This window comes from Oryx dammah, unplaced genomic scaffold (genome assembly GCF_014754425.2).
Source record: "Oryx dammah isolate SB20612 unplaced genomic scaffold, SCBI_Odam_1.1 HiC_scaffold_8, whole genome shotgun sequence".
Classification (NCBI taxonomy): domain Eukaryota; kingdom Metazoa; phylum Chordata; class Mammalia; order Artiodactyla; family Bovidae; genus Oryx; species Oryx dammah.
The window spans coordinates 16,651,747-16,664,943 of NW_024070192.1; the positions used below are offsets into that span (position 1 = coordinate 16,651,747).

Below are 13,197 nucleotides of genomic sequence, written 5' to 3' on the forward strand. Positions count from 1 at the left end.
CTAAATTCTTTCACTCCAGCTCCAACCTCTCCATCCCTGTTTTGAGATGATTCTCAAGTTGTTTCTTATCTGTCCTCCATTCTCCACCCTTCCCCCAGCTGGACAGCAGACTCCCTCTGTGCCCACCAACAGGGTGGGGTACACAACAGCTGCATACTTGATGTCTGTGAATGCAACAGGTGGATGACAGCAGGCACACACTGGGTGTGATGTTGCTGTCCAGGATGCTTATAGAGCAAGGATGCTTAGCAGGAAGGGTGGATGTGAGCTGACACTGGAAGGCTGCTTAGAGATGTTTCATCTGGGCTTCAGCATTCCTGTCTGGGGTGGGAAGGGTGTCTCAGCTAGAGGAAACAGCATGTGCAAAGAGACAAGGAGAGGACGTGGCATAATCAAGGAACAGTAATGGTTTGATTGGACCTGAGCATGAGAAAAAGATGGGCAATGAGGCTGGGGTTGGGCTGCAGAGACAGACAGATGTGGTCTGTCCCAAGGACCCTGCAGGCTCTACGTGAACTGCTTCCTTACAGTTCTAGCAAACAAAGAAGCTCCGTGGGTAGATACAGAATATTTTAAATGCCCCAATTTATTTTTGTCACACGTGGCTTTGCTCTGTGATAGTCTAGAGGCATGTCCCAGGGTTCCTGGTTCACAAGGGATCTTTGGTCAACATGCTCTTCTTTACCTTAAGGCCCTTCCTCTTGTGGAAGCCTGTACAGGGCAGGCTGGCCTCGTGGGCCTGGGCCTGGGCCTGGACATGGCCCAGCTCCGAGGGCGGCGGCCTGAGCGGTATCAGCATGGCCATTGGCATCAGTGGTAGGAACTCCTTTGAGACCCCGGAAGGGGAACTCGACAGGTCATCGGGCTCCAGGTTGGCATCGCTCCAGCCCTCAGAGCTGTCACTGTGGCCTTCTGGACTGGTCGCTTCATGCTCAGATATGGTGACGGTCTCAGCTGTGCCCTCCCCAAGGCGGCTATCTAAGTCTCCTGCCAGGGTGGAGATGGTGGCCCCCTTGAGCTCGAAGGCTCTGTGGATGTCTGCTGCATGCTCCTGCTTCCACTCAGAACCAACTGAAGAGGCACCGCAGAGCCCTGGCACAGGCCGGGTGAGGGCCTTGGCTCTAACCTGGCCTGTCCAGAAGAGGGTGAGCTCTTGGCGGCAGGCAGCCACGGCCAGGCTGGTGAGCAGCGTGCTGGACACCAGGTAGAGCAGGGCAGGCTGGCCCATCTGCATGAGGGCCATGGCGAAGAAGGTGACCAGCAGGCCCACAGCATAGGCCGCTGTGCAGGCCACGAAGTAGACCTGCCGCGAGCGGATCTGCACATCAAAGCGGTGACAGTAGGCCACCAGGAAGCCGGGGACCACGATGTCACCGAAGCCGAGGATAGAGAAGGGCTGGTCACACAGGGTCAAGGCCGAGAAGCTCAGCCGGGGCACCTTGAGGACCATGGGCAGCCTCTCATGGCTCAAGGAATCTGCCGGGCCCGAGGCCACCCCAACCATGATGCTCTCGCCGGTCCTGGTGAGCAACGGTGTGAAGAAGACGAAGAAGACGTCGAAGACTAGCAGGGCCAGCAGGAAGGAGGCGCAGCTCTTGAGGGTGGGCAGGCGCATGCGCCGGAGGACGAAGAGGCAGTAGGCCACGCCCAGCGTGTCCTGCAGCAGCCACGCCCAGCAGTCCTCGTTCCGGTAGGCGACCCAGAGGACCGTCACCACCAGGCACAGGCCAGCCAGCAGCAGCAGGGGCAGCTGCAGACAGGCTCGGCGGCCGGGCAGGAGCCACTGGTCCCGCCACACGGGCAGGTGGCGCACCACGGGCAGCAGGCAGCTGTAGAGGCCGGTGCCCGCGCCCAGCCCGAAGATGGCGATCATGACGTAGACGAAGCAGTCGTAGAAGAAGTAGAGCAGCAGCATGATGGAGCAGGACATGGTGACCACCGCGCCCGTCATGGCCGGCGTGAAGTCCACCGGCAACTCCTCGGCGTCTTCTTTGGGCCCCCGCCGGGCGGCCAGGGCTCCCTGCGGAGGGTGACCGCCGGGCCCCCCGCCCCCTCGCGCCCGGCGCCGCTGCAGCCGGTCAGCCTCAGTCACGCCGGCCCAGTAGCCGCCCACGGCCACGGTGCCCACGGCCAGGAGGAAGATGACCACCATGTTGTAGTCGAGGATGGGCTCGGGGGGGGCGTACAAGGCCACGTGGACCCCGTTGCCCCCGTGGGTGTGGCTGAGGATGTCCAGCATGTCGGCGTAGCGGAGCACGGCCACGGGGATGGTGAGGTCTGGGAGGGGCTTGCGGGGGTTCTGGGCCGCCGGGGTGATGTCTGAGCACTGTTGGCCGCTGACCCGGCTCACGATGAGCAACCCGTGGGCGCCTCGGCCCTGAGCCAGCCAGCCCTTGTCGTAGAAGCTGCAGTTGCCCCTCATGACCATGGCGGTGGTCCGGTGGAGGGGCCGCTGGCTGGCGGAGCCGTCTGGGTGGGCCTGATGGGAGGAGTCCTGGCCTGGGCACCAGGGTGAGCCCGTGCCATCGTGCAGGGCCAGGAGTGGGGCGTGCTGCAGGTCCCGGGGCAGGGTGACATAGTCGGAGCGGAAGAGGATGCAGTAATCCTTGCTCCAGTTGTGCGACACCACGTGGACCACGCCGTACTCCCCCTGGGCAGCGGTGCTGGCCAGGAGGAAGAGGAGGAGGAAAAAGAGGAGGAGACCCAGGCACGCCATCCTCCTCAGGCACCAACCGCTGCGTCCCAGTGTGGCAGCTGCCCACTGCCCCCTGATCCCTCCCAGGGCTGGGTGTGGCCCTCTGTCACAGAGCAGCTGCTTGGCCGACAGTCCAGGAAACCAGGGCCACACCTACCTAGTCACAAAGCTGGGCAGCCTCTGGGGATCCTGTCCCCCAGCCCTGCCTCCAGGTGGAGAGGTCATCTGCCTAGGAGGAGCTGGACCAGGTTGCTTGAAACGAGAGGTGAGGGGATGGGCTTGAGGATCCCAGACAGAATTCGGGACCAACCTCGCCCTTTACAGACCCGGCAGGTGCCTGGCCCTCTCTCCCTATTTCTCTAACTGCAAAGAAATGAGGACATTAGACCAGACAGTTGCCTGGGCCCCTGGTATCCCTGACCTCAGCAATGTACATTTTTATCGAGCTCTTCCTGAGTGCGAGGTACTTTTTCTGCAATCACAGCCTCCTGCAAGGGGATATTACTACACCCATCCAGCGCAAGGTGTGAGCCCTCTTTCAAATGATGCCCCTTTGCACAGGCACATGACCAGAACTTCGTTCCCAGACTGACAAGGATTTAGGAAAGGCCACGTGGCCATTTCTCGCCATTGGAAATGAGCAGAAATGAAGTGAGTCCCTCAGGAACCTGGGCAGAGACCATGGGACTCCTTGTCCATCTCTTTTTCTCACAAGTCACTCATGGACAAGCCATTGTCTATGGAGAGGGGGGCAATGTCCTAAGAGATGGGGAGAAAGGAGTGAAGGAACCAGGTCCCCGGATGCTTGCATGGAGTATGGGATACTCATTGTGGACTGTTAACATACATTATCTTCCTTAAGCCACAGGCCTCTTGTGAGTCTGTTACAGCAGCTTTGTGGTTGTTCAGTTGATAAGTGGTGTGTGACTCTTTGCAACCCCAGGGACTGCACTGTACCAGCCTTGCCTGTGCTTCCCCATCTCCCAGAGTTTGCTCAAACTCATATCCATGGAGTCAGTGATGCCATCTAACCATCTCATCCTCTGTCGCCCCCTTCTCCTCCTGCCCTCAATCTTTCCCAGCATCAAGGGTCTTTTCCAATGAGTTGGCTCTTTGCATCAGGTGGCCAAAGTATTGGAGCTTCAGCTTTATCACCAGTCCTTCCAATGAATATTCAGGGTTGATTTCCTTTAAGACTGACTGGTTTGATCTCCTTGCTGTCCAAGGGACTCCCAAGAGTCTTCTCCAGCACCACAGTTTGGCTGAACCTCACCCAAATACATCCACTTTGTGGATGAGCACACTGAGGCTCAGAAAAGCCCATCCCATGGGCCCTAATCCCAACCCCAAGACCCAGCTCTCACTCTAGACACACGTCACTTAGGTGTTGCCCTGTCCTGGGAACTGCCCAGGGTCAGCCCGGCTCTCTGACTGCTTGACTGCAGCTCTAATCTGTGCCCCAAGGCCTTCCCCACTGCCCATTCTCAACCTTCAGGCCCTACCTTCAAGGACAGTGCCACCACCACATCCAGGAGACCAGAGGCCCATCCTTAACATGTCATGATCACAACTCAGATCTTCTTTTCTTTTCTGTTTTTTTTTTTTTTCTTTTTCGTCACGCCTCATGGCTTCTGAGATATTAGTTCCTTGACCAAGGATTGAACCCATACCCATGACAGTGCAAGTGCTGAGTCCTAACCACTGGACCACCAGGGAATTCCCAAGACTTCCTTTCTTCATTCCCTGGAGGAGAGGATGGTAACCCACTCCGTGTGCTTGCCTGGAGAATCCCCTGGACAGAAGAGCCTGGTGGGCTGCAGCCCATGGGGTCGCAAAGAGTCGGACACGAATGAAGTGACTTGGTGTGCATGCAGCTTGTGAACTCCACATCAGTGAGACAGCAAATCTCCAACACCCAGCTTCGGATGCTTTGAGGTGGAGGGTGAGTGTAAGGGACCTTTGCCAAGAGGTCGATGAGTAGAACCTTGTAGACTCTGACAGTCCCCTCCCACCCAGCTGGTGACATTTGTCTCACCCACACCTGACTTGACAGGTGTCAGATATTCTGTATGATTCCGATTGTGTCTTTCAGAGCATCAACCACGTTTTTGTAAGAAATAACAACCCTGCTTGTTTGTGCATTTCTGTTTCATCCATTCATATAACATTTAATTAGATTACAAACTAATTACAATGACAAATTAACTGTCAGAAACACTTTAGGGAACAGGGCCAACTGACTGGTGAGCAGGTCCCCAGCTGGTGAAGAGTCAGGGCCAGTGGAGGAAGCCTCCCTGGGCTCCCATTGCAGAGAGAGGACAGGTATATCAGTCAGGGGCTGTTAGAGAAGGGACAGTCGGCTTGTGTAGTTCTTGTGAGAGTGGAGCAGTGTCTAGACTGGGTTTACCTCTCTGCATTTGAGCACCCAGATGCTTGGTACAGCAGGGCTGTGATAATAGAAATCTCTCCGTACCCTCTCCAGCGCCCCCTCCCCGCCCCAGCTACTGATGTTCAGCTAGACTCTACCTCAGGAGGTAGAGTCCTGGGGCTTTAATAAAACTGAAGACTAAGACACCTACCGGGCGTAGCTATTATAAAAATAACAAAACAGATAATAGCAGGTTTGGGGGATTTGCCTGGCGGTCCATTGGTTGAAACTCCACGCTTCCACTGCAGGGGGTGCAGTTTCAGTCCTTGACTGAAGATCAAGATCTGTGCAGAGCAGCCAAAATAAATAAATAAATAAATAAAAAGTTATTTAAAAACGGAAAAAAAAAAAAAACCCACCAGATTTTGGCATGGATGTGGAGAAATTAGGATTCGCATATGTTGCTGGCAAGGATATTATAAATAGTGGTAGCTCAGACAGTAAAAGCATCTGCCTACAATGTGGGGAGACCTGGGTTCAATTCCTGGGTCGGGAAGATCCCCTGGAGAAGGAAATGGCACCCCACTCCAGTACTGTTGCCTGGAAGATCCCATGGACTGAGGAGCCTGGTAGGCTACAGTCCATGGGGTCTCAAAGAGTCAGACACGACTGAGCGACTTCACTTCACTTACAGCCGCTGTAGAAGACACTTGGTGGTTCCACGGTAGGTTATAAACAGAAATTTATCACGTGACCCAGCAATTCCTCTCTGGGAGTATACCCCAAAGAACGGAAAATAGCTGTTCAAACAAAAAAAACTGTACTCGGATGTTTGCAGCAGCACTCTTCACAATGACTTGGAGTACATGCAAAGAACCCAGACGTCCTTCAGCTGATGGATGGCTAGAGAAAGCATGGCCCCCTCGAAAGATGGAGCATCATTCTGCTCTACAAAGGAATGAAGTTCTGATCACGCTATGATGTAGACGGACCTTGAGAACATTAAGCAAGGGAAAGAAGCCAGACACAAAAGGACAAATCCTGCATGACTCCACTTTTTATGAAATATCCAGAACAGGCAAATCAAGACAGAAGGCAGGTGATGGTAGCTGGCGGGAAGGAGAGTTGGGGGTCTGGGGTTCCGTCAGAGTGATGAAAAAGTTCTGGAGCTGGATAGTGACAATGGTTGTACAACATCATGAGTGTATTTAATATGCTGAATTGTACACTTGGTTGAAATGGTAAGTTTGATGTATTTTACTGTAATTTCATTTTTATTTATTTTTAATTTATTTGTGTCTTTGGGCTGCACTGGGTCTTCGTTGCTGTGTGTGGGCTACTTTCTAGCTGCGGTGTGTGGGCTTCTTGTTGCAGTGTCTTCTCTTGTTGAGGAGCCTGGGCTTTAGGGTAGTTGCAGGCTTCAGTAGTTCCAGCTCGCAGGCTTAGTTACTCCTCGGCAGATGGAATCTTCCCGGACCAGGAATCGAACCCATGTTCCCTGCATTGGCAGGCAGATTCTTAACCACTGGACCACCAGGGAAGTCCCCCAGTTTTCTAAAGAACAAAACAAGGAGCAACTTCAGTCCCCTCCAGGAGCACTGCGCTCAGGACAGGCCTTGTTGTACCTGTCCTGGAATTTATCACACCAGCACGTGCCCTGATTTGGGGTTCAGAAAACACCCCCTGAAACCCGAAACAGAGGCTGCTCCTGCCTCCCCCTCCACTATCTACCCCTGGGCTCCTGGCAGCCATGGGATCAAAAGAATTCCCTGGACTCATTTCCTCCTAGGCTCTTGCCAGGACGCAACTCATCAAGGCTTGTGGGTGTCTTGTCTAATTGCTGCTTCCCCAGATCCCCCATCTTGCCCCTGAGCCCCAACGCCAGCCCCCAGTCCTGGATTGGCTTCTCTCCACGGCCACTCTGTGCCCCTACAGCCCCTGCAGGCGGCCTGGTAGGCGCAGTCACATGAATGGCGATGGCACCCCACTCCAGTACGCCTGCCTGGAAAATCCCATGGACAGAGGAGCCTGGAAGGCTGCAGTCCATGGGGTCGCTGAGGGTCGGACACGACTGAGCGACTTCACTTTCACTTTTCACTTTCATGCATTGGAGAAGGAAATGGCAACCCACTCCAGTGTTCTTGCCTGGAGAATCCCAGGGACAGCGGAGCCTGGTGGGCTGCTGTCTATGGGGTCACACAGAGTCGGACACGACTGAAGTGACTTAGCAGTAGCAGCAGCATGAATGGCTGATGCTCACTCCCCAGCCTGTGTTTCTGCTTCAAGACTCTGCAGCACCCTCCCTCCCCACGCCCCCCAGATTTCACCCCTTTCCTTGAGGGCATCCTCCTGGTCTCCAGCTTCTGGTCCCTCCCAGCTGCCTCTCCTTAGCTATGGCCTGGACTCTGAGGGTCGCCGCCCAGGGCAGGCTGGGACAGTGTCCCTGCCTTCTGTTTGGGGACTTAGGTGGTGCCTGGAGTTATTTTGAAATGATGATCATTGGTGTTTCTAGTACACCGAGAGCTCTGAGAAATATACTTGGTCCAGGCCTCTCTTGACCTGAGTCTGCTCAGCAGCATCTGCAGGGGTTGTGGGAAAATGGAAGGAAAAGAATAAGAGGTAATGCTCTGAAATGAAATGGAGCAGGGACAGGGCTGGGGACTTCGGGGGGGTGGGGTGGGCTGGTTCAGGGAGAGGACCACGGGAGGCCCATGGCTTTACAGGCACAAACTTCTGTATCCAGGTTCATCTCTGAAGCCGGTTTGTCCACAGATTGGAGAAACTGGGGAATTTCCTTAGAAGAGGGTTGGCAGGAGCAGTGGGAACTCCACAAGAAATTCAGCTGTGTAGGGTTTAAACACCATGGGGGCCGAGGGAGGCCAGCCGGGGTTCACATCTAGCTGGGCCACTGCTGGGTGCTCCCAGGCACGTCTCTCAACCTCTCTGGGCATCACTTCCCCCATCTGTTAAAAGGGGATAACAGATCTTGCCTCATAGGGTGGTATGAAGGGTAGTTGAGATTGGTGTGTGTGGGGCTTAGCAGAGGGGCTCCGGGTGAGCGCTCAGTGATGGTACTGCTGATGGAAAAATGCAGGGAGCAGCCCTTCTGTTTGAACCAAAGGTGGGAAGGTGAGTTTGAAGTCAGGGTGCTGCATGAGATGAGCTTGAGGGACCCCCGAGCTGCAGGCCAGTGGCACCCTCACTTGGGCTGGGCATGGAGACCCTCAGAGGCTTCTGGTGGACGTGGGCTGTACTGTTTGCAGTTAAGCATCATTTTAAGGAGTGGAGGGGTGCAGGATGTTGGGAAGGTAGGGAAGGAGTTGCTGGATGTAGAGAACCCTCATGGCTCTCACCCAGTTGGGCTCAGCAGCCTGACACTGGCTGGGCCATCTTTGGACCGCGCTGGTATTTGCCTGGGACTTCGCCCCCATCAGACAGTCTGAAACCCCTAGTCCTCCTCGCCATCCCCTCCCCCCAGGGCCGCTTTATCAGTCCTGTCCTCCCTAAACCCAAGCCCAGTGACTCCAGTTAACTGATGGGGTGGAAGGAGACCTGGATTTGGAGAAGAACTTTGATCTCAGAGGAGTCCACTTGGCCTCAGTTTTCTTGGCAGGAAAATGGGCTGATTCCATTTTCCGTGAATGTTATAAAGGATTTTGTGGATTGCAAAGCAATCTACAAATGCCCACAATTAATTATTGTCTGGATTCTAAAACCTCCCTTCCTCCTTGATCTGCACCCTCTGCCCTCTTTGGGTTCTGGGGTATCTGTTGGGGTCCCACTCTGGGTCCTATTAGCAGCAACAGGGGGCTGAACAGGCCTGGAGGAGAAGCCGGGGACCCCAAAGCAAGGGCTATGCTGTCACACTCAGGGAGGTGGGGAGCCGGAACTGGAAAACCCAAACCCCAGAGGGTGGTTTTTCCTCCGCTGGTGATCTGAGCCCGCGACAGAGGGTCTAAAGGAGAAAAGGGCTCAGGTGGGAATTTGAGTGCACTGCAGACTCTGGGTGTGGATGGGGAAAAATTCTTCCCAGTTTCATAGAGGGGCCTGTCCTGCAGTGCCCCACCCACCCCAACCCTGCAGCTGCCCGGCTCCTTCCCACAGTGTGGTGACGTGCATGTCTCTTGGCCCATCACACCTCCCACAACCCCAAGGGACCTCCCTTCCCACCCACCCACAAGCCAAAGCTCCGAGCAGAACGACCCTCAGAAACCCCATTGTGGGGCTTGCCTTGAGCCCAGCCCTGGAGCCCATGGAAGGGTTAAACTCTGCATACCTGCCTCTGGCAGTTCTTTGCAGCCCAGATGTTCCCCGCCCCTCGGCCCTTTAGTCTCTGGACAAGAGGGATCTTGAGATCTTCTGGACCAGCCCCCTGCCTGCCCAGGGGCCCCCTGCAGCTTCTGTGATGACTGCCAGCCCCGCTTGGATGTCCTCCTGTGACCTTCCAGCGTTGGCAGCTCTAAACTTTGCAGCCTGTTGCCGGTGTGTCCTGGGGGTGCCACTTGCCTTCCCACCTCACAAAGGGCTGAGCGCACAGCAGGTGTGTGACTGGCTCCCATCAGCTAAAACAGCCAGGAGGGTGGTCCAGTTGCTAAGACTCTTGAGGTCCCAATGCAGGAGGCCCAGGTTCAATCCCTGGTCAGGGAACTAGATCCCACATGCTGCACCTAAGGATCCCACATGCCACGATGAAGAGCAGAGATCCTGAGTGTGCCACTAAGACCCAGTGTATAAATAAATAAGTAATAAATATTACTCAAATAAATAAATACTAAATATTAAAAAACAGCCAGAGGACAAGCAGGAAAGGGGGCACCGCCCCAGCTTGGTCCCCTGAAGACCCCTTGCCTATGAGCTCCCCTTACAGTCCCCTAGCCCCTCCTGACTCCACATACTCGCTTTCTCACTCTCCTTCTGGGTGGGAGGCAGCACTGAGAAAGATGCCTCCTGTGGGCCTCCTTCGTGGCCATTTGAGATTCAGCCATCAATTCTGGTCCTTCTTTTGGGGGCCTCTTTATGGGGTTCCCTCCAACTGCTCTGGAAGCTGTCAGCCTGTCTCCATCCTGGTGGCCCCTGGTCCCCTTCTCACAGCCTCCTCTGATCAGCTGGCCCTCCCAACTGTCTCCTTAAGGGGACAGTGCCTGGGGAGTCGGCAGAGCAGGGTACCGTACTTGGTTTCAGGGACTGAAGCTTCTCCTCCCTCGGTGAGTGGCCAGACCCTCACCCACTGGAGCCCCCTTCCCCCCGCAGACGCTTCTGGGCTCCCAGCACCACGGTCACCTGTCCTGGTGTCCTGACGCGCCACGCACCCGTGTGCACGTGTGTGGGTACACACGCGTGCACACATACCCCTGCATGGCCCTGTTTCCGGGTCAGAGACTCAGAGGCAAGGCCCAGGCGTGAGAGTGGTGGGTGGAGTTTCTGTGTCCCAACCACCTCCTGTCCTGAGGACGCGGCTCACGCTGTGCCCAGCTTGCTCCTGGCCTCCCGCAGGAGGTGCTGGAACTACTGCCCCCGGAGGGCTGGTGGATAAACTTCCCTGGCCCCTCGGGTGGGATGACGCAAGTGTGGGTCCCACCCGGCTCCCCCAGCTTCCGCAGCAGGACTGCGCTACTGTCGACCGTGGTGGTGGGCGTGTGCGCCCCTGCCCTGGAGTTGGTTCTCGAAGCCTTGTCTCCTGGTCTGCTTCTGGGGTTTCCATGCTAAGACAGCATTCAAGCCTGTACAGCCTCCCCTGCTTCTTAGCTCCTTTGTTTCCAGCCCAGCTCCTCCCCTGGGGCTGGGACACGAGGCTGCCCGGTCCCATCGCCTCGCCTCTACTCAGACTGCAGCCTGCTCACGGAGTCCTCCGTCTGCATGGTTTGCCCACACCCCTTCTCCCTACAATTCACCCTCTTCTGAGAGCTGCCCTTATTCCCTGGGCCCCACGATCCACACCCTTCTAAGTCCTCCCCTAAGGCCCCATCCCTGGCAGATGTGAGGGTGCCATTGGTGGCCCAGCCACACAGTGGCCCTAAAGGCTGAAAGTGGCCTGTTTCTTTGGGATGCCCTCCCAAGCCAGCCCTGGCACACACAAGGCCTTCACAAGTGCTGGTTGAAAGATAAATAATATAATTTATACCAGCCACCCCCATCTCCCAGCCCCAGCCTCCCAATGTCCTGCTCTGGCTGTCCAGTCCCTCTGAATGTGGCTGGCTCCTTACCTGGGGTGTAAGTGGCCAGCTGGCTGGTGCTCTGGGGAACTCGGGGCAGGGAGGGGCCCAGTGCCCCACCCCCTTCTATTTTGGCTTAGCTAGTGATGCCGGCCCAGAGGTCATCCAAAGGCCGCAGGACCCCTTTGGCCAGCAGAGGGGTTGGGTCCTGAGGCCGGGTCACTGAAGCCAGTGGGCTGGGTGGCCCCAGCATTCTCTGCCCCCTTCAAAGGGAGGCTGGCTTTGGTGGGGGCACACACTGGCTTCTGTCACCCTCCCACATCCCCATCATCTCGCAAAGGGGGGACACCTGGGGCCGGAGGCTAAGGATGGGGAGCCTGTGTGGGGTGGGCAGCAGTAAAGGGCCAAGGGTGTGCGGCAGCGAGGCAGGGTGTTTCTGGTGCCAGGGCCACGGGGTCAGATGACTGGCGTTTGGGAGGATTTTGGTTATGCAGCCTGGTGTCTGAAGATGCCATCTGATTTCTAACAATGTCTCCAGGGCTTCTGACAACAGAGCCTTGGTTCCCAGCGGTGCAGCGCTGCTAAGACCTGGAGGCATCCTCATGGTGGCTCAGATGCTGTGACGAGAGTTTCCCATGATGCCCTTGGGGCAGCGAATGGCCCCCTACAGTCTCTGAGGACATCCTGGGGTCTCAGTGGGCTGTCATCTTGTGCTCTGAAGGGACTCATGTGCAGCTTTGGATTCCGCACTGTCCAGCTCCCACTCTGCATTTCCAGTCCATTTTCCAGGGAGGATGGGAGCAAAGAGAAGCCAGAGGCCCTGGGCCCAGCCCAGTCCTATAGGCTATTTTCCACTCATCTCGTGGCCCTGACTGCTGCCATAGGCCTGGAACTTCTGCTCAGCTGGGGGTTGGGGAGGGGCCTCCCGGGCTCTCAGCGCCAGCTGAGCCTGGGGGTAGAGGGTATGGGAGGGAGCTGGTCCCCTCCACAGACAGGGTGGCTGGCTAAGCCTGGCGGCCATCTCCCCAGCCGCAGATCTCGGGGCCGGTCCGTGGCCCCCCGGCTCACACTGCTGTGGACTGCTTGATGCTGTGAAAGCTGACACGGGTGGGGGAGGTGGGGATGGACATGGCACGAGCCACGCGGGCACGGATTGAGTGCTTGTCCTGCCAGCGGTGCCACCTCTTCCGGATGGCAGAGCGGACCTGTGGGTACACAGCAGAGCATAGGGTCTGAGCCCGGGTTTCAAACCCCCGCTCCCACCCCCACAGGCAGCTATCCGGGGAGCCACCTTGGAAGGCAGCATTGACATCATCGCCATCGTTGATTTGCGTATTTGTTAGGACAGTTTTCTCAAGTGTTATGAGGAAGGGGTGCCTTTTTCGAATCCACTCAAAGGTGCCATATGGCCTTTGCCATGAAGAATCTCTACCCTCAACCCACACACATCTGCCCTCAGCCTCCTGCCCTAGGGCTCAGCTTCCTGGTTTTCAACAACCCATTTCACAGACTCATTGATGAGACTGGAGTCCCAGCTTCTGACCCCCACACCCACTGCTAAGAAGCGGGCTCATTACCGCAGCAGCTGAGTGGCAAGTGGCAGGGACCCTCCCGGAACTCCCAACAATATCCCTGTAGGGGCTGGAAGCCGGGAGGACAGAGCTGGGAGGACGGAGTTGGTGTGTGGCAGGCAGGAGGCGGCTACAGACAGCCTCTGGTCCCAGCAGGCCTCCTGCCGTCCTGAGTTCTGGGCCCGGATCCTTACCTCGCTGTTGAGGAAGCAGTAGAACACAGACACGAAGAAGCCCTGGGGTGGAGGGAAGGCGGGTCAAGGGACAGGGGCAGGCGTCACCCAGCCTCGGAGTTGCCCCCAGCCTCCCACCCTTCCAGGCCCCTGCCTGGGAGAATCCCCACCCAAAGAGGAGCAGGGGACAGGCAGGGGGACAGGCCGGGGCTGGGAGGCTGGGTGGGGTGGGGGACGG

At 56.6% G+C, this 13,197-nt stretch overlaps 2 protein-coding genes across 3 annotated transcripts in view; both read right to left on the reverse strand.

The window, feature by feature from the left end:
• Window positions 1-649: 649 nt before the first annotated feature.
• SPPL2C (signal peptide peptidase like 2C) lies at window positions 650-2,716 on the reverse strand. The gene has a single exon (XM_040245067.1). The coding sequence runs from the start codon at window positions 2,714-2,716 to the stop codon at window positions 650-652; it is 2,067 nt and encodes a 688-aa protein (XP_040101001.1).
• Window positions 2,717-10,396: 7,680 nt separating this feature from the next.
• The window catches only part of CRHR1 (corticotropin releasing hormone receptor 1), a 54,080-nt gene continuing 51,279 nt past the window's right edge, over window positions 10,397-13,197 (reverse strand). The window contains exons 12-13 of one of the 2 annotated variants that reach the window (XM_040245075.1): window positions 12,981-13,022; window positions 10,399-12,420 (exon numbers count right to left, since the gene is read on the reverse strand). In XM_040245075.1, the coding sequence (XP_040101009.1) occupies window positions 12,280-12,420; window positions 12,981-13,022 (183 nt within the window). In that variant the 3' untranslated portion in view covers window positions 10,399-12,279. Of the gene's footprint in view, window positions 13,023-13,197 lie in introns of both variants that reach the window. The other variant, XM_040245073.1, reaches the window with a different exon arrangement.